Source organism: Camellia sinensis, chromosome 1 (assembly GCF_055761805.1).
Source record: "Camellia sinensis isolate YWXY chromosome 1, ASM5576180v1, whole genome shotgun sequence".
NCBI lineage: Eukaryota > Viridiplantae > Streptophyta > Magnoliopsida > Ericales > Theaceae > Camellia > Camellia sinensis.
In genome coordinates this window covers 19,076,899-19,098,201 of record NC_138961.1, presented here as the reverse complement: position 1 = coordinate 19,098,201, position 21,303 = coordinate 19,076,899, and the positions used below count along the sequence as shown (strand labels likewise).

The 21,303-nt window shown below is 37.0% G+C and overlaps 1 protein-coding gene across 2 annotated transcripts; it reads left to right on the top strand.

Annotated features, from left to right (window-relative positions):
- The first annotated feature begins 384 nt into the window (after window positions 1-384).
- DME (HhH-GPD base excision DNA repair family protein) lies at window positions 385-20,680 on the top strand. 2 transcript variants are annotated; one of them, XM_028238249.2, is made up of 20 exons: window positions 385-560; window positions 1,131-2,064; window positions 3,521-5,485; window positions 5,737-6,090; window positions 6,847-6,937; window positions 7,025-8,438; window positions 8,542-8,621; window positions 13,941-14,025; window positions 14,109-14,200; window positions 14,283-14,351; window positions 14,471-14,507; window positions 14,596-14,678; window positions 16,217-16,654; window positions 17,146-17,182; window positions 17,272-17,329; window positions 17,598-17,737; window positions 17,837-17,902; window positions 18,696-18,810; window positions 18,894-18,932; window positions 20,169-20,680. In XM_028238249.2, exons 2-20 carry the CDS (start codon window positions 1,503-1,505, stop codon window positions 20,279-20,281), a joined length of 5,838 nt encoding a protein of 1,945 aa, XP_028094050.2. In that variant the 5' UTR covers window positions 385-560; window positions 1,131-1,502; the 3' UTR covers window positions 20,282-20,680. The 2 variants fall into 2 exon arrangements, with proteins under 2 accessions (XP_028094050.2, XP_028094049.2); XM_028238248.2 differs by having other exon boundaries at window positions 5,734-6,090.
- Window positions 20,681-21,303: the final 623 nt, after the last annotated feature.

The following is a 21,303-nucleotide window of genomic DNA, read 5'->3' as shown; positions in this document are numbered from 1 at the left end:
ATAAAATATCTTTCAAAACAAATAAAAAGATTTTTAACCAAACTATTTTTCAAAAGGTGGATCTCTCATCAATAAAAAAAATCCACTGAACCTAATGTCTTATGCCCTCCTTAAATTGGATTTATCACAAATTTTTTCTTTAATTTATTTATTTTTTCATAATTTTGAAAACTTTGTCTACAAAAACTAATTGAGATCTTTTTTATTTGTAAAATAAAAAATATTTTTTATTATGAAAATACATTATCAAGTGTCTAAAATAGACAGAGATTAAGAAATATTAAATTTCAACAACAATGTTGATTTTGTACTTTAAATGAGTATTAAACTAAAAGGGAAAGGGGTGTGCCCCATGTAAAAATATGACCTGCCCAAACATGTACTTTTTTTTTCTTTTTTGTATATAAAGAACGGTCTATCTATTTATTTGGTTTCTTTTCTCCTCTCTCCTCTCTCCTCTCTCTCTAACCCTTTCCTGGTAAACCGAAGACTGACTTGGTTCTCCGGCATTGACTGGACTCCCAGGCAGCCCACTCCGGCAACATGACACAGTCAGATCGGTGAGCTTAGCATCACCTGATAAATTTTCCTATTTTTTCCTGTTTGGCATTCTCACTCAATTCATGCTTTTAATTGTATTAACCAAACAACCCCCAAACTAGTAGGTGAATGCTTTTTCCGGTAAACCAAACAAACAGATTTTGTGCAAATTTCATGGGTTTTTGATTTCCCCTGTTTATTTCAATCTTAAAACCCATTAATTAATACCAATTAAACCCACCAAATTCACTAAGATTCACCAATTCTACTGCTTTTGTTTTCTTTCCATATGATTCTACATTTTTTTAATTTTTTTGGTTCTTTGAATCTGCTGATAAGTAAAGATAGCTGGGTCAGGGGGGATGAATTTTGTAGGTTTTGAGAATTTTGTTTTGTTCTGTTTTCTTTTGGGGGAAAATGCTTTTTGTTTTTTTGGAAATGGATTTGCTGGCATTAATTGCATGGGTGCTAATCTGATTTGTTGCCTAGAAAACATGCTTTGTTTTGATATCAGCATTTGTATCAGATAGTTATATGATGTTAAGTAGGGACTGTTTTGGTGAGAAATGTAATTGGGATGGTTTTGGCAGGGGTAGGTACATGCAATGGGGATAGGAGTGGAGGGGTTTATTGATATATCAGGAATTCGGCAAATTGGCCGAAAATTCTAGCTTTCAGGGCAAAGGTGGAGGTTTCATAGTGGAATCTCTAGATTAGGGTTCAAGCAATTGTTGAAAAGGATTCAATTTCCTGGGTTTTCGATGAATTCAGAGAGCAAAACTGGAGGTTTCATACTGGAATTTCTAAATTAGGAGCAAAGGAAGTGTTGAGAAAGATTTGATTTTTTAGTGTTCGATGAATTCAAGGATGAATTCAGGGAACAAATCTGGGGGTTTCAATCTGGAATCTCTGGATTAGGGAGCAAGGAAGTGTTGAGAAATATTCAATTTTTGGGGGTTTCAATGAATTCGAGGATGAATTCAGGGAAGGGGTTTCTGGTTCCCCCAGAAAACGAAACCCAAATTGGGGGTTCTTGGCTGCCCCTCACACCGGACAAGCCTCCTAACTTGCCAAGATCAAATGGTGTCCCGCTTGAAAGTCAAGGTAATCAAGCAGGAAGATCAAATTGGCACGAAGTACTCAGTGTTCCTGATCGACATACACAACAATTGACGAATTACAAAGGAAATGGGCAAAATTTCAATCTAATTGGATTTATGGGACAGAAAGGCAGTTCTCATAATGGGGGTTTTGATCACAATGTTGGATCCTATGCACATACCTTTGGCAACGACGCTGCAGCTTGGAATGACAATCCTTTGGCAGAACTTTTTGGAAATGGAACGTCAAATAGAAGCAATAACGCAGCAAACATGCCCACAATTCTGAATTCATACTCTCAAGTTGACAGCAGTTGGACAGAGGGGAACTTCACTAGTTTGTTGCTTGAAAGCGATAATCCTAACCCGTGTTCAAAACACTACCAGCGGATCAATGCTGACAGCTTACAGCAGATGCCCAAGGGTAAGTTGCTCAAAGCTTTCATCAACTATGCTGATTTTGCAACCACATTTGTCATCTCTAATTGTTTTCAGCAATATTTTTATGAATTGAATCTGAAGAGAATGCAAACAGAAGTTAGAAAAATATAAATGACATTAATAACTGTACAAATTATTTCATTTTGTTCTCAACAATATCTAAAACACCTTATGTATATACACACAATATTATTGTCAAAATACCAATAATTAGGGTTTCATCAACCAATATCACCAGGGATGGAGGGAGAAGGGACTAGGAAGGGCATTTGGCCCTCCTCAATTTCTTTTAATTATACTAGTAGCTATATATTTACAAAGTGTTTTTTGTTTAACCCTTAAAATATTATAATTGTGTCCACCCTAATTTATTTGAAACCCTTTAAAAATAAATATTTATAGGCCCTTCTTGATTGGAAAAGGATTACCCACAATTTAACTTACTTGACATGTTAAGTTATTTTCAACTTTTGATATGTTACAATCACATAAGAACTCTTAATTCAAAAATTAGTCTTATTTTCTTTTTTCTGTTTTCTCTTATTTTTCTTGTTGGGGAAATTACACGCATGGTCCTTGTAGATTGTCCATTCTATCAATTTGATCATACAATTCCAATTACATCAATTTTATTCTTTAATTTTTCACATTATGTCAATTTAATACAATCACTAATGCCGATTAATAAATTGAACGTAAATTAAGTTTAAAAAAAAAAATTGTCGATTCACTCTTCTCAAATTGATAGAGGAATTGATATAAAATTTGAAATGCATAAACCATGTGTATAATTTACATGTCTACAACACTATAACAAACATTTTTTCAAACCATATTTGAAGTACAATGTGAGTTGTCACCACTAGATTGGTTGAAAATCCCATCACTTATGTTTGTTTATAATGTAGGGGGTTGAAAACTTAATGGTAAACTAAATGTAATATAAAAAACGTGGTTATTATAATATTGTTGTTTGCATTTTCATATTTGTGCAAAATATTTGTCTGCAATAAATATTTATGTATTGTGTTCACTACTAATTTAAAAAATTTGTATTATAGTATTGTTACCGATTATTGAATTTCTTTTGTTTCAAATTTGTGATTAACAAGTGCCCCTCCTGAAGTAATTTGTTAGCTCTGCCACTAAATACCATCCTAATCCTTTTACTATTGTGAGACAATGTGCCCATTTCTGAAATGACTCCCTTAGATTAAAGAATGGCCAAATTTTACTAGTTTCCTTGTACTGTGTAAAAACATCAGAAAAAAAACAAAATAACACAATCAATGACTAATGACTAATGAAAAAACAACTATGCAATAACTACTAGAATTGAGTTTTTACTTGTTCCCTCGTTAATGAACTCTTGTTTTCTTTATTTCCTAGTCATATATATTCAACAGTCAATGATTAATGAAAAAACTGTTTTCTTACAGATGGATTTCCTGTCCCTTTCCGGCCCAACTATAATCTAAACTCGCCACCGAGATCAGAAGCTGATGCTACATCAAGTACAACCAATTCCTTTCCATTCGCACCTGTAACACCAGATCACACAAGGCAGTTTGAAAACCACCACCATCATTCTGAAAGCTCCAGTCAAGAAAAAGATAAGCCAGAGAATTTATTGACATCTATTGGAAGTGAAGGAATTGAGAATCACAGTAATGAACTCTTGCAACATATTGTGGACTCATCATCTGCTGCTGTTTCTACAATGTTGAAGGAAAAGAACAATTCTGAGGGAGGTGATCGAGGCATCGACTTGAATGACTCACCCCAGCAGAAACCAAAAAGGAGAAAACACAGACCAAAGGTGATTGTGGAAGGCAAACCGAAAAGAACTCCACAGCCCAAAAATCCGAAGAACACCAACTCCGATAACCCATCTGGAAAGAGGAAGTATGTGCGCAAGAAGAACCTTGACGCCACAGCAACTCAAGGGACAGATGCTCCAAATGAAGTTACACTTCCTAATTTTGAATCTAATGCCAACAAGAACCCAAGTGGCAAGAGGAAGTATGTGCGCAAAAAGAGCCTTGAAGCCACAGTGACACAACAGACAGATCCTGCAAGCAAAGTTACAGGTCCTAATTTTGATTCTAAAGCAAAATCTAGCAGGAGAAAGTTGGATTTTGAGTTGGAAAACAATAAAAACAGTGAAAGCCAGGGCGAAGCAGCTATTAACCAGGTGGAAATACATCAAGAGAAACATGCATCGTTTAATTTGAATTTGGATTCTCAAGCCACCAAGTTATGCTCTGAAATCAACAGCGTTGCCAGAATGGAATCAGCTGAGATAAACGTGCAGAATGGATATACAGGTGGCAACCAGCAAGCAAGAAGTACATGTGAGATAAAGGTGCAGAACGGATATACAAGAGGAAACCAGCAAGCAGGGAGTACATGTGAGATAAACGTGCGTAATGGATATACAGGAGGGAACCAGCAAGCAAGAAGTACATGTAACCTTACCCATTACATGAATCAAATGCCAGCTGAAAGCATACCATTTCCAGAGAGGTGTGCCCCTGCAGCCCCACCAGTTGCAATCAAACAAAATGCTCTAAATGTCATTGCAAGAAGTGCAAGCATGAGAAATGCAATTCTGTACCAAACAACCGAGAAAAACAGTTACAGTCGGGAGCATCAACATTTCCAAGGAGAATCTTTAATTCAGAATGAAAGAGCTCAGTTTGACTCTTACAAGAATATCTCACAAGCAAATACTACTCATGTAAACCTTGAGGAAACCAGGCAGAAGACATGGCAGAGAATCCTTCAAATGGTAGAAAAAAAGGAGGCCAATTCCAATGAAAAAAGAGGATCAAAGAGGGAAAATTGTTATGCAATTGAGCAAACAGGTCCCTCTGGAATAAATCAGATGGCTTCGCCATTTTTTTGCCAGGAGAAATATCAGGTAGATGACCATAACAGTAACAGCCACAATTTTGGAACCAGCTGTTCGAAAATTTATAAGAAAACGAGAACAGAGAATGGATTTTACACAACCATGTGTAGCACACCTTGTGTGACAGTTAAAGACGATAGGCTCTTTCAGTTCCCGACTGCTGAGCACAATATCCAGAAGCAACTTACTGCATCTGAGCTGCATTCAACCATAGAAAGGATGGGAGAGAAAAGACCCAGCAGATCAACTCAGGTCCACAACATTACCTCCCTAGCTGTGATGACCAACTCGAACCTGCTGTCATCAACTCCACCCAAAAATTCCCCCGCATCTACTTATCAGCAAGGAATTGAAACTAACCATGCAAATATGTCAATAGAAAGGTTCAACGTGGCATCAACTTCATCCAACCCAGTCTCATCCTATACAAATAAAATGCTCTTGCAAAAGGATGCCTTGCATTATCGACAATCCTCCATGAAAGAAAGAGGTACCTGTTCAGAGAACATCAAGTCACTTAGAATCATAATGCATTTGTTTTTTTATATAAAAAAAAATAAAAAATAAAAACTGGGTTTAGTCCCCATTGGAGGGGAATCTTGGGGGTATTGGGCACAAAACTAACCTTTGGCATAACTTGCACCAATGGGGACTAAATTAGGATTTCTTTTAATAATAATGCATAAATTTCCAAAATATCCAAAGTAATAAAGCAACTTTTTTTCTGAATGTGTGAAGCAGGCCAACGAGAGCAGCAATACTCAGTTACAATTGATGAAATCACATGCAGACTGCAAGGTCTAAATATCATTGGCAGGAGCAAGAAAACAGATGGGAATGAGCGAAATGCACTTGTTCCATACAAAGGACCTGGCACAATGGTTCCGTACGAGGGGTTTGACCCTATCAAGAAACGCAAGCCACGGCCTAAAGTGGACCTTGACCCAGAGACAAATAGAATTTGGAAACTATTAATGGGAAAGGAAGGAAGTGAAGGCACCGAAGCAGGAGACAAGGAAAAGTGGTGGGAAGAAGAACGGAAAGTATTCCGTGGACGAGCAGACTCTTTCATTGCACGCATGCATCTTGTTCAAGGTACCAAAACAAGTTCACTACACAATCGATTCTAGAACTTTCAAATCCCTTAAAAAAAAAAAAAATTTGCTAGATTTCATGCTTGAAAGCCTAGGTTGGTTCCATGAGGTAGTAATTTGGTGCCCAAACATGTCAATATGGCTTGTGTATCATGCCAGGCTAACCAAGAATGAAGCCTATCAAATAATCAGTTCAAACTATACAAATACACTCACAGTAACACAATATTAGATGGGCACTACTAAAACATAAAAGCAAGATATGGATCTGAAGAGATGACCAGCTATTAACTAAAATGGCAATTATGGAACTGGCATTTAACCAGTGCATAAGTTCCAGATATAAACAAAGATAGCAAAGAGTGCTACATAAAAATGCCTAAGCAGCTTAGGCAAAGAAAATATTAAACATTTCCAGCATTTTCACCCAGCTTCACAAATCTTAAAAGAGAATAAACTACCAAAAAAACTGATTTTCCTTTTCAGATTTTGTAACTTGTCTAGTTTTGAATAGTGTTCATTTAAAAGACACTGCACTAATATTATGTTTTTCTGTAATTTACTTCCAACTAGCACTTAATTATGTTTTTCTGTAATTTACTTTCAACTAGCACTTACTTTCCATAGCTACTGTGGGAAAATATCATTATTCTGTACCAATGCTGGATATAAATAAAGTCTAGGATTTTCTGTGTCAAGTGGTTATAAAGTCAAAGAAATACACTTTAGCTAAACAATACAATGTTACTCTTCACAGGAGATAGGCGCTTCTCGATGTGGAAAGGATCAGTTGTTGACTCAGTAATAGGAGTGTTCCTTACTCAGAATGTTTCAGACCATCTTTCAAGGTAAAATTCAAGTATTTAATAAATTTTAAGGTCAAGATGCCCTTGAGAAATGGACAATCTGTTTATTTTATTTCCCATTTTGTGCAGCTCTGCCTTCATGTCTCTTGCAGCAAGATTCCCCCTTTGGTCAACCACCAGTGATCAACCATGCTACCATAATGAAACAAGCATACTGGTTGAAGAACCAGCAGTTCAGATATTAGGCCCAGATGGCGCTGTTAAATGTCATGAAAAAATAGTAAGGCAACCAGTTTTCAACCAAGCACCTGTAACATACCATGAATCATCAAAGCACAGAACAGAAGATCCAACCTCAGGAACAGCAAGAACAAGTCAAGCAACTGAGCATCATAGGATAGCAAACGGAAAAGCTGGTTCATCACAAAATTCTTCTGATTCTTTTGTAATTCATGCCAATGGAGAAATCCAATCCTGCTCAGGGTCCAACTCAGAAGCTTCAACTCATGGGGGAAAATCTAACAAGATCCATGGTCCTCCATCTCTTCTACATACAAGGAGAACTGCTTCGTTCCAGATATTTCACAATCCTGTAACTGGGAGCCTGTGCTTTGATGACATGTCAACAAATTGGCATAAGCAATCAGAAGACATAGACTACAATAAGCAAATCCCAAGATTGCAAACCCACCCAATCAATTCTGACTTTTCCCACATGCAAGGAAGAATTGTGCCTCCCAGTCATTTTCAGTTGCACATGACACCAGACTTGGCAGGAAAGGAAGCTGACTGTTTTGGAATGTTGAGAGAAGAAAGCATATCTTCTTTGCCTTCAACTGATTCTGGAATTGCCAAGGGAAAAGGTGTAGACTATATGAATAGAAAGATTGGACATACTGCAGATATAATGAGTAAAAACATTGTCCAACAGAATGGAGTGCCAATGATTCCGGCACCAACAATTAACCCATACGCACTTCTAACCAACCAACCAACACACCAAAAAAGTAGCTTACAGTCAGTACCTCAAACTGGAAAGGGCCAGCTTTCTCTCAATGCTCATCAACAAGAAAGGTTTGGGCCATTTCAATTGGAAAACACATTGGTTAAAGAGCGAATAAGACAGACTGAAGCAGTTGCTATGAGTCAAAGTTGTACCAGGCATCAAGCTCCTAATGACCCCAAGCGGCAAGTTTTTGATGTGGAGGAGCGAACTACTGTAGTCAATAAGCAACAATTCTTGGAGACTACAGCAATTGAAGTAAATGAAAAGGAGCAAATATATTGTACTGGTGAGACAACTCCTGGGATGAGTACAAATATGTCAAATGCAAGAAAAGGAAAGGCTGGGGATGAGAAGGGAGAATCATTTGACTGGGATAGCTTGAGAAAGCTGGTGGAACCCAATGGTAGAAGAAAGGAAAGAAACAAGGACAAAATGGACTCCCTGGACTATGAAGCATTACGATGCGCAAATGTCAATGAGATTTCTAATGCCATCAAAGAACGAGGAATGAACAACATCCTAGCTGAACGAATCAAGGTATGAAAATAAATCCTATTGTAAGAGTTGTCATACTTGCCAAGATTAGCTTCAAATGGTTACAACAGTGTAAAATTATAATAATGTTTGCATAATTATGCAGGATTTCCTTAACCGACTAGTTAGAGAACATGGCAGCATTGACCTAGAGTGGTTGAGAGATGTTCCTCCAGACAAGGCAAAGTAAGTCATTTCATTCCACTTGTAATAATGCATAAACCTACTGTCATTTTTTAATATAAACACTGAAACATCTACTGACCATGGTGTACGACAAATGTTTGACCATGAAGAGGCTTGGCAGGAGCAATACCCCCTTCCCCACCCCATCAAAAAAAAAAAAAAAATTGTAATGATTGTGGTATGGTGCCACATGCTATAATGTGTCACATCAGGTAGTCTATTAGAACATAATGAAGACTCTCATCATTGGGTTGCATTACACCAGATAAAAAAATAAAAAGTTCATTTTCTAATATTTGTTTTTTGGAGTCCTTTTTTTCTTCCTATGATTAAATGCTTCACTCTTTTCCAGATTTTTATCATGTATGCAAGACACCTTAGCCATATTTTACTTGTTCAGCCATTTCTTCAATACTATTAGCTTTTCTGTTGCAGTAATAATTGCATATTAAAATTTTGTTTCTAAAGGAAAAAACAAAAACTAAAGCATAGTAGTTCTTTTCTTCATGAACTTAAATAAGGCTTAGTTCTACATGTTGGATATTAATATATATATACACTCACACACATAGATATGAAGCACAGTCTACTCATATTCAACACTAAACTAAAAATTGTTAGGTTTAGATACCAAAAGGATGGCCTAATCAAATTAGAGACAACTTTGTGTTTAAATACACACACACACACACACACACACACACAGAGGCTTATTACACTATGAAGCATGGATACTCTAAAAAAGGCTCCTTATGAGTATCAGATATGTATTGGGTGCAGATATGCATCTAATACGGCTGGATATGCCTACGGATACACATCTAATACGGCTGAATACATATTGGATACACGAAATAAGTATCCAATTTGTTTTTTTATTTCTAATTTCGAATACGGGGATGCATAATGCTAAACACCACAATTGTCACATAATACTCAAAGGGACTCATTTCTAGGGATGGCAATTTGAAACCGGCCCGACGGGGACCCGATCCCCCGACCCCGAATGTAACGGTTTTTCCCCGAAAAAAACTCCCCACGGGCCGGGGATGGTATTAAAAAATAAATCCCCGATCATTTTCGGGCCGGGGACGGTGATACCTTTTCCAGCCCCGGCCCCGTCCCCGTCCCCGTCCCCGTCCCCTATGAAGCATAGACACGGCAAAATCAGTGCCGTGGCGGTGTCAGACACGGGGACACGTACGGGACACGCCATCTGCCGTGTCCCTTTAATTTAATTGTTTTTCTTGTAGGGGACACGCGTGTCCAGATCTGGACACGGCGTGAGACACGGCAAAGAGGGAGAGATAAAGGAGAGAGTGTAAAGGAAGAGAGTGAAGAGCGACAAACCTGTGAAGATCGAAGCTCCATGAATCCAGTCGAAGATCGAAGCTCCAAGCTCCATCAGAAGGTCGAAGCTCCAAGCTCCATCAGAAGGTCGAAGCTCCAAGCCCCAGACGATCGCGATCTGTCTCTCTCTCTCGCCTTCACAATCTCTCTGCCTCTCTCTCTCGATCGCGATCGCAATCGCGATCACGACCTTGACCTTGACCTGTCTCCCTCTCTCTCTCTCCTTCTCTCCCTCCCTTGCTTCTGCCGTTCTGAGGGTTCACTTATTATATAATAGTTATTATTATTATTATTATTATTATATACTCATACATATTATTATATATATTATATAATAGTTAACTATTATTATTAACTATTATAGTTAACTATTCTGAGGGTTTAGTTAACTATTATTATTATATATTATATAATAGTTATTATATAAAATATAATATATTTATAAGATAATATATAATACATATTGTAAGATAATATATAATACATATTGTAAGATAATATATACTCATACATATTAATAAATAAAAAATAAACACGGGTATGCAAAATAAAATAAAAAAATTAATTATTTAAAAAATATAATAAATAAATAAAATAATTAATATGTATTAAAATAAAAATATTTATAAAAAAATTAAAAAATTTGCCGTGTCCCCTGCCGTGTCCGTGTCCCTATTTTTTAGAAATTGCTGTGTCCCGTGTCCGTGTCCGTGTCCATGTCCGTATGCGTGTCCGTGTCCGTGTCCGTGCTTCATAGCCCGTCCCCGTCCCCGTTTGCCCCGAACTGAAATTACAGTTACACCCCTCGCTATACATATATGTTTCCTAATACGTAAACCTATTCTGTATGGACTGAGTTTAGTCTCACACACTCTCTCTCTCTCTCTCTCAAACCTTCCCCTCCCTCATCCAATGTCCCTCCCTCCCATCTCCCTCCCTCCCTCCCTCCCTCCGTCCGATCTCCTCCATCACTCCCTCACGCCGATCTCCCTCCTTCCGAGACCTCACTGCCTCTCTCCGATGTCCATCACTGCCTCCCGCGATCTGCCTCACGCCGATCTCTCTCCCTCCCTCCCTCCGATCTCACGCCGATCTCTCTCCCTCCCTCCGATCTGCCTCACGCCGATCTTTGTGCCTCCCTCCGATCGCCGTCGTCCTCCATGCCGTTGCTTCTATCGGGTTTCCCCGACCCAGATCTGATGAAGATGAAGTTGAAGAAAATCATGTATTAGAGTTTTTATTTTTTATTTTTATGGATTGATTTTTTATGGACTGATTTTTATTTTTTATTTTTATATTGATTTCACAGTTCAGATCTGTATGGACTGATTTTTTTTTATGCTCTCACAGATCTGTTGATGATGTTGTTGTTGTTGATGAGTGTGTGAATATATGGACTGATTTCATGGATTATTTTGAAGGACTGATTTTTATTTTTTATTTTTATGGATTGATTTCACAGCTCGGATCTGTATGGACTGATTTTTTTTTTTTTAATTTTAGCCGGGGAATTATCGAGGTCGGGGAAACCCGATCCCCATTGGAGACGGGGACGGGGGTGGTGATAGGCTCCCCATCGGGGATCGGGACCGGGGACGGGGAATTTTCTACCATTGGGGATCGGGGACGGGGAGGGTGATCCCCGGCCCCGCCCCGCCCCACCCCGTTGCCATTCCTACTCATTTCGAAGTTCAACAAATATTTCATTCCCATAAGACATCCTAAACACCCACATCTCCATCACTTCAACAAGTTACGGTGGAAAAGTATAATAAAACTTCTTTTCACATACTAATCTGAATTAGGGACAAGTTTAGGCTTCAACAAAATGAAAGAACATAACATACCAAACCCAAATTGCTATTCAAGTCAGATCCCAACAATAAATACCAAGTTCAACATGTTTGCTAGCTGATGAAAGTGTAATTATTTTCTTTGGTTTAACTACAAAAAGAGCTCCTGATTTCTCGGAAGGAATGCTTTCGGCGGAACCGGAGGGGCTTCGACGGAGATTGATTTTCTTGGGTGACCGCTCTTTTGAGTTTGAAAAAGGGCTGGCAAATGCGATAGGTTGACAACGAGTAGATATCGTTGAACGCGGCCAAGGGATTCACATAGCCATCAAGTTGTTAGGTGCATAGATAAAATAGGTAGCAAACCAAATGTGGAAGGCATCCAAGTTGAACACCGTTTGGGCGTTTTTGGGTCAGTTGATCCTTTATTTCTCCATTGTTCTATTGCTTCAAGACTTTGGGGGCTGGCTTGTTCTCTTTTTGGGATTATGTGGGTGCAACCAAAGGGGGTTGTGGACATGTTGTGGAGTTGGAGAGGGGTTCAGGTTGGGTGGCGTCGGCGACGGGTGTGGTCGTTGTTGCCTTTTTGTTTGATGTGGTTGGTTAGGCTGGAAAAGAACAGGAGAACTTTCCAAGAAATTGATCATTCGATGTTGTGGTTGGAGAATCAGCTCTTAGTTACATTATATAGTTGGTTGGAGTGTAAAGTTGATCCAGATCTATTTATTTTCGTAGATTTTTTGAATGACGTAATTGGTTAGGCGAGTTTTGTTTTCCTCTTTTGGTCTTTTTGTATCCTTTGTATCATCTTGATGCTTTTTCTATAAAATTTTATTATTCATCCAAAAAAATAAATCCTAATACGGGAAGCATACGCCCAATACGCATCCAACTTATTTATTTTTTCCAACTTTTTTCTTTTTTCAAAGGTCAGTGCTCTCTCCCTCTCCCTGACTGTATTTCTCTCTCTTCATATTATATTGGGCTTGCTTTATCTTTGATTTATTCCCTTGCGATAAACCAATTTCTACTATGTTAGCCTTGCTACAAGGGCTACTCACTTGTGTTAATTTGAAAAAAATAAAAGATAAAATTCATTATTCGTTGTTTCGACTTTTTAATTTGTTGCTATGTTTGGGATGTTGGTTTCAAGCTAGTTTAGCCACAAAAAGACAAAATAGGCTAAAAGGCCAATAAGACAAAATGTTACATTCAAACCATAATCATTTCATTTTTTCTCTCACAAAAGTTAAAAAAGCCAAAAACCCATCCCAAACGAGGCTTTTTAGCCCCAGGCTAAAAAAGCCAAAAAGCCAACCCACATCCCAAACGAAGGCTCTATTATTGTTTTATATTGCTTTTTAATTTTGGATATTGTAACCTAGACTATTGCTGTCGCTGCTTAATTTTGTTATCGTTATTGTTCTTTAAATTTCCTAAAATATTTTATTGCATACTGTGTTGTTGTTGGTTGTTAATTTTCTGTCAATATGCCAAGTTGTTAATTGAATGCTTTTGATGCAATCTTTGATGAATATAAAATTTTCTTTTTGATATTTAAAAAATAATGCTAGATGTTTCATGAATGTACTCTTACATTTGGTTCTATGTTTATGCATACTATGCACTAAAAGTTATAAAACAATTTTATTTTTCTAACATATCCTTGACGTACCTTCTACCTTTTTAATTATTTCAGTAGCATGTCATATTCGTATTTTGTATTCGTGCTTCCTAGAGCTTACATCAGTGAATTCATTCAGTAGCCCATAAATGAACATTACACACTGTCCTTCACAAACATTATTCAATGATTTCATTGTGGCGCCCTCAGACAAATATCCAACCTCTGCCCCTGCATATAATATTGTACTAGTGGGTGTGCGTAAAATATAAATTTTAATTTTGATTTAAAAAATATATATATATATTGTACATTGTTGAAGTGGTGAAGATGTTTTACAGATTCAATGTCATGGGTTCAAGCCCTATTCACTTCATTATATAATTTTTATTTTAAATAACTATTATAAGGGTATTTTAGGAAAACTCAAAATATGAGACACATTTATGTCAACACCACCAGCGGCCTTCACATACTAATAGTTTAGATAGATAGAAGATAATATCCATACAATTCATTTTTTTTTCTCTATTAATATATTTTGTTCTGCAGAGATTATCTTTTAAGTATTCGAGGATTGGGCTTAAAAAGTGTGGAGTGTGTACGGCTATTAACTCTTCATCATCTTGCTTTCCCGGTAAGATTCATGTGGAAACTACTGGTCACTAATAAACTTGACAGAGACAAAAGAAAACCATCCACTCAGTATTTTGTTTGTAGGTTGACACGAATGTTGGAAGGATAGCTGTGAGACTGGGATGGGTCCCTCTCCAACCATTACCAGAATCTCTTCAACTACATCTCCTAGAGCTGTAAGTAATGTGTGCCCTAACTAAACAATGCCGAGCTTTTTCTATAACACAAAAACAAATTGCTAATTGTGATTCCATACAGGTATCCAATGCTTGAGTCAATTCAGAAATATCTGTGGCCCAGACTCTGCAAGCTGGATCAGCGAACACTGTAATTTCAGACCTCCCTAGAACAATTAGTCTAAATATACCTTTCTCTAAATTGAAACCAAAAAATTGGTTTTTATATTCTTCTGTACATTTCACTGATTAGCACACCATGAACTACAGGTATGAGCTACATTACCAGATGATTACATTTGGAAAGGCAAGTTATCATGATATTGCCCTTGCTAAAAACATTAGTTGTGACTAATCATAAAATAACAGCACCTCACTCCTTGATTATTATACAGGTTTTCTGCACAAAGAGCAAGCCAAATTGCAATGCATGTCCAATGAGAGGAGAGTGCAGACACTTCGCAAGTGCTTTTGCAAGGTATGCATTCAATCTCTGTACAACTACTACTTTTAAGTGACCACCAGTACCCACTATAATCACCTCCATAATGTCCAAGTCCCAAGAATTTTTAGTCACTAAGTTGTATGAATATTCATAGTAACAATCTTCAAATATCTAACGGCACACATTATGATAGAAATACAAGAGAGCTATTCATCAGAAGGGGAGGGTGGTTGTCAGAGAGGCAACAAATAAATGCAACTTGTGTAATTTCATAGACACAATGACATGCACTATATGTTGGAATGTGTCCCACATTACTTAGAGTTGCCCCATCTATACTAGTTATAAGGCTACAGTTTCCCTCTCCTTAAAACTCAAGGGGAGGTGTGAGCTAGGCTTTTTAATTTGATATCAGAGTTTGGTTGGGTCTGTGACTGGTATGCCATTTGTCCGGCTACTGGATGTTGTGATCCAAAAGGGTGTGTTGGAATGTGTTCTACATTGCCTGAAGTAGCCCTATCTATGCTGGTTATAAGGCTCCAGTTTCCCTCTCTTTAATACCTAGATTTTAAGAAGTGTGAGTTGGACTTTTCAATTCTGTACGCCAATGGCTATCCTATTACCAAGCAAATACAAGATTTTTAATGATAGGCCCAAAAAAAGCATTGAAAGCTTCATATTCATAGAGCATAAGAAATGAGCATTATTCTATGCTAAAAATACTTGTTAGGAAACCATTCACTGAACTGGTTGAGGTCACAATTTTCACCACTAAGTTAAGTTGAGACCAATAAACAAAAATTATAATATATGTTAGTTTTGCACTCAGGACACAAAATGGGTCCCTTTCTTTAGGTGCAAACAAAATGGGTCTGTTACCCTATTCTAAGAACAGAATCATTAATCATAACACAGTTCCTTAATCACACAGCAAAAGGTTTTAAAAAAATTATAAATCTTCAATAGTCAATAAATGTATTCAGTTTTTAGATGCATCAGGGATAGATGGCATTTGAGGCTTTTCTGCTTGCAACATCTAGAAAAATATGTAATCACATCTATCACTGTCTAAAAACTGACAGCAGATCCTAAAAATAAGCATTTAGGTGCAGCATGAAATTGAAAAAGAAACTCCAAGTATACAGCATATGTTTGAAATTTTATTGATTAGGTATTTAGGGAAACAATAAAAGAAAGACAGTGAATCTTTTTGTCACTATTATTAATATAATCTGGTAGTATTATTAATTTATTATAAAAAATTAAAAATGATAGAAAGAAAAAGAAGAGAGATAAAATAAGTGGAGTTACCAAATCAACATGTTAATTGTTTGGCTCCTGTAACTATCAGAGACAGATGAAATAAAATAAGAGAATTTTTTGTACCTTTGTGGGGGACGTGGCCCTGCAAGCCCCTCCTTTCTATTTTATCTAATAAGAGAGAAGAGAATCCCTTGTCTAAAGAACTCCCCAGCTCTTCTCCATCTCCATCATTAGGGCACACAAGCACCCACTCACACATGGATATCTATACAGATGTGATATGGATACTTGAACTCTGTTTGGTGCAGTGCAAGACTTGCCCTCCCAGGCCCAGAAGAGAAAAGTGTAGTGAGTTCAGCTATTCCCGTTGCCACTGACAAAAGCCCTGCTGTGGCAATCAAGCCAATGCCACTACTACCAGCTGGCAGCAGTGAACCTAAAGAGATGGAGTCATTTGTGGGCACCTGTGAGCCTATTGTCGAGGAACCAACAACACCAGAACCAGAAAACACAGAAATAACAGAAAGTGACATTGAAGATGCTTTTTATGAGGATCCTGATGAAATTCCTACAATCAAACTCAACATTGAAGAGTTCACAATGAATCTGCACAGCTATATGCAAGAGAATATGGATCTGCATGAAGGAGATATGTCCAAAGCCTTAGTTGCTTTGAATCGAGAAGCTGCTTCCATCCCTACACCGAAACTGAAGAATGTGAGTCGACTACGGACAGAGCACCAAGTGTAAGTAGGCATCTTCTAATTAAATCCTGACCATGACATTCAAATTCAAGTGCTGCATAACTGTATCAAATTATATTGATTAGGTTCCTGTTAGACTAGAAAAGTGTCTACAATCTGCAACTGATTCAAGTTGACTGTAGTTACCACAGCAGTTGGAAACTCTTTTCCAAATTAAAGGCCTAACCCAGAAAACAGAAACTGAGGTGTGTAACTTAGCAAGGCAGAGGCTTTGTAACCAGTAGTATCAAGTTGATTATCCTTGCTGGATTTACCAAGACATGTGGAATGCAGATCATTGTGTGTATCTATTGGGATTAGTCTAGATTAAATATGGGTCAAGGAGATCTTGGCATAACAAAGAATAATGGGCAATCGTATCACTTCAAAATTTGATGTATTAGTATACAAACCATTTGGACGTTAAACTGTTAGATATACAACTTGTTAAGATATTTTTCCCTGCACAGTTAACCCCTTCCATCCTGCTGCAGGTATGAACTTCCAGATTCACACCCTCTCCTACAAGGGGTAAGTTATTCCTCCTCTTATTTATATTTGATTTGCACATCTGCAACATAGATTCCTCCCAACTAAATGTCACCCTCTAAATTATTCAGCTGGATAAACGAGAACCTGATGATCCAAGCCCATACCTTCTTGCTATATGGACACCAGGTAAGCACATGATATATACCTGAAATTGTATCTCTGTACAGCCTAAGCTGTTCCACAATATACCATCATGAAGAAGCTCAATCATAATACATCTACAATAGCATAATCTAGTGCACAAAAATAAAATATGGTATCTAACATAAACAACCCAAGTGACACTGATAAAATTGATCCAACCATATGTAACATCTAACTTTTTAAATATTAATGCTATTATTATCTTGTAACTGATAACTATTTACATCTACTTGGGCATCATTCATACCAGGTGAAACAGCAAATTCAGTTCAACCACCTGAAAGAAGTTGTGCCTCTCAAGAATCAGGCAAACTGTGCAACGAAAAAACATGTTTCTCATGCAGTAGTGTGAGAGAAGCAAATTCACAGACAGTCAGAGGGACCATTTTGGTGAGGAAATCCAAACCTAGGATACATGACACCTTCATCACTGCTAAAATACATTCAAGGCTACTAGGAGTTGTTTACTAATATTTACTACATGTACAGATACCATGTCGAACAGCAATGAGAGGGAGTTTTCCACTCAACGGTACATACTTCCAAGTTAATGAGGTAATCTACTTTTTGCTATCTGATTACTCACATTTTTACTAGTAGTCATTGTTTGTATGGCAGTACTACCACTTCAGATTAGAAATGCAGCAGCTTTATAACCTCACCACCAAAAAAACAAAGAGATTTTGAAATTTTGTTGAACCTGGAAGTCTAGCTTATTTAGCCTTCTACTTTGCCAAAGTTACATCAAACCCAATGTTTTAAAAGGCTCTAGGCGCACCAAGGCAATAAGGTCTCCTATAGCCTAGGCGCGAGGCAAGTCACACGCCTCACCAAAGCGAAGTGCAAGTAGTAGAAGAAATGCAAAATTATAAAATAAGCAAACTTTTCAACATAACAAATATATATAGAATTTCAAAAATCATAACCATTTTCGATAATCTTTAAACATAACATTAAATCTTCTAAAAACTAGAAATATAATATCCAACAAAAGATATAAAGCATAACATTCAATCTTTTATCATTTTCTGCTCTCTTTTGACCACGTTTGGTCATTTCATATTGAAGAGTTTTGAATCCCTGTGGGTATGCCCACAAAAAAAGCACTTAATCAACAGTTGGAGTAGAAAAATAGGTAAAGCCTATGTCTCGCGCCTCGAAAAAAAACCCTCGCCTCAACACCTAAGTCGCGCTTTGCATATTGCACCTCACCTTGACCTGTTCGAAGCGCAAGGCTGCGCCTCATGCACCTTAGGCACGCGCCTTTTAAAACGTTGATCAAACCCATGTTGAGATAAGGCATTCGTTTTTTATCAAATCATATTATAACATAATGCCCCCATTGCAGATGTTTGCAGATCATGAATCCAGTCTTAATCCAATTGATGTTCCAAGGGCATGGATATGGAATTTGCCTAGACGAACAGTGTACTTTGGGACCTCCGTAACATCAATTTTTAAAGGTAAATATAATTTTTGGCATAAAAATTAAATACATCAGTATTGCAAGCACCAACTTTACAAAATGAATGCTGTTCTTTGCCAGGCCTGCCAACAGAGGGAATTCAATACTGCTTCTGGAGAGGTATGGAATGCTATCTTAGACTTTTTGTATTACCTATGACTACTTTACTTGAAAGCAATAATCAATTGACAGATGATGACCTTAAAAAGTTAAACGTTAAAGCAATACAATAACCTGAAGAAGCAATTATGATGTACATGTTCATTACTGCATTGTATCTTCCCCTTTCAACTACTCAGTACTTCATAGTTATTTACCATTACTCATCAGCCAAGTGGCAAGAAGTAAAACAAAAAAGACTATGTCTATCAGACAAACATTAACATTTGCTAATTATGATAGATTATCTAAATATGCACTATTGAACAAGAGGTGCTTTTAACTTCAGTGCAGATGGTATGTAATTCTTGCCTGTTGCCTTGTTCAAAATCAATTTTGAATTAGACATGCAAAAAAATTGGATAAAGGATTAACTAAGACAGTGTTATGAACTGGGGAAGAGAGGTAGAGTCAGCTGAAAAATTACATATATATATCACCATTTTGAAATTTGTATGAAATTGTACACTTGATGAAAAATACTACTACTCACATTAATATATTTATGTAGAACGTAGATAGCACCCACATGATGTGGAGTGCTCTTGCATTTAGTGATTGAATGCATGCATTGATTATCTTGTGCACATAAAATCAAATTGAAGTCTGCAATCGTCACAAGATGATCCATAGAGAGAGAGAGAGAGAGAGAGAGGACAACAGCAGGGAGCACTATCCTACTGTTAGGGAGCCTGAAAATTATATATGAAGCAAAAGGCTCTAGTTATATGGCAGCGAGCAATCATTATGTAGCTGGAAAAGTGGTAACATTACATTGGCCTTTTAGGGTTGGGTTTTTGGAATAAAAGTAATGTTTAAGTGGCTGTTTCGGGGGTTCTTCTTTTTGAGGTGAACAATACGGTAGATACTGGTTTGGCATTCCTTTTTTTTTTTTTTAATCTCATGGTCATAATGATCAAACATCATGCAGTAACTATCAAAACAGCAATCCAACTGCACCCAGTTTTTTACTTGTAGACATGTTGCTCACTTTCTACAAATCAAACCACAACATAAACTAGCAAGCCAAAAAATATACCTTTCCAAAACGGTGACTAAACCCTAAATATAAAAGAAGGTTGTCAATAGAGATAAAGAAAATTCCAACGTACATCATTTAAAGATACAGTACTCATGTGGAATGAATTTTATTCAGTCATGCTTTACTTGCTAATATTTTTTTATTTTGTTGTGCAGGATTTGTCTGTGTAAGGGGATTTGACCAAAAAACAAGGGCACCTCGACCTCTCATGGCTAGACTGCACTTCCCCGCAAGCAAGTTGATCAAGACAAGAAATGAAGGCGATTAAAAAGATGCCCATAATGCAGAGGAGTACCAATTTATGGTGCTAACCAAGTCTATCAGTACAGGGTGAAAAATTGATTGCTAAACATGGAAACAGATCAATGACTAACATATTGTTGTACATTCAATTGTTCCTGCTCTAACATGAGATGCATTTTACATGCAATTCAGGCGGCACAAAAAAATTTTCAAATTATTTGATGAGATCCCCTGACAATTAGGCATTAGTCTGTACATGACTCATTGTAATTGTTTCAATTCAATGCTTGAAAATGAGCATTGTTCAAAGATTAGCACAACGCAGAATAAGACGGAGGAGAAAAATGTAGCTTGTGAAGTTGATACTTATTCTCATTCATTGTATATATGTGCAAGCAAATAGAAATCACATGAGTTATGCGAAGACAATGTTGCATGCATCACATTGTTTATTTTTGATAATATATGCCAAGGCTGCTGATACAAGCCATCCATGTCTTCCTAAAGATGAGTCCCAAAATAAGTGTTCCAAAGATTGTCTAGGGCCTGCATCCTACATTCTAGCAGGGGTCACCAAAGTTACGTCCATGATGATTTCACTGCAGCCCCAAAACAAGCATGTAAAAGTATTGCACAATCTTATAATGAACTAAAAGACCATATAAGTTTCAACAACTTATTAATTTCCTCTTCTACTGGTTGTATCCACTCTGCCTAGGAACATGCAGCAATGACGGGCACAAATTGAATCTGAATTTTATTACTGAACTAAAACCAAGTTCAATGAAAAGTAAATTTAATGATATGATACAATAATTAGTTCAAAGAAAACTAACTTTGGTATGATACAATAATAGACTGAAAGAGCAGTTAAATAATAGACTGAGAGAGCAGTTAAATAATAGACCGAAAGAACAAACCAATCACTCGTAGCAAATCTATTCCTTCTTAAAAGTACAGGATTATATTAAAGTTGCACTATAACAATGACATTTTGTAAAATTTAATGTATAAAGAGAAATAGAGAGAGAATAAATTGTATGTATT

Coding starts and splice junctions, on each gene's coding strand:
- DME (XM_028238248.2), top strand. CDS start 1,503: ATGAATTCGAGGATGAATTCAGGGAAGGGGTTTCTGGTTCCCCCAGAA. Junction 14,508..14,595: donor AGATGATTACATTTGGAAAG/GCAAGTTATCAT, acceptor ATTATTATACAG/GTTTTCTGCACAAAGAGCAA. Junction 14,679..16,216: donor TTCGCAAGTGCTTTTGCAAG/GTATGCATTCAA, acceptor TGTTTGGTGCAG/TGCAAGACTTGCCCTCCCAG.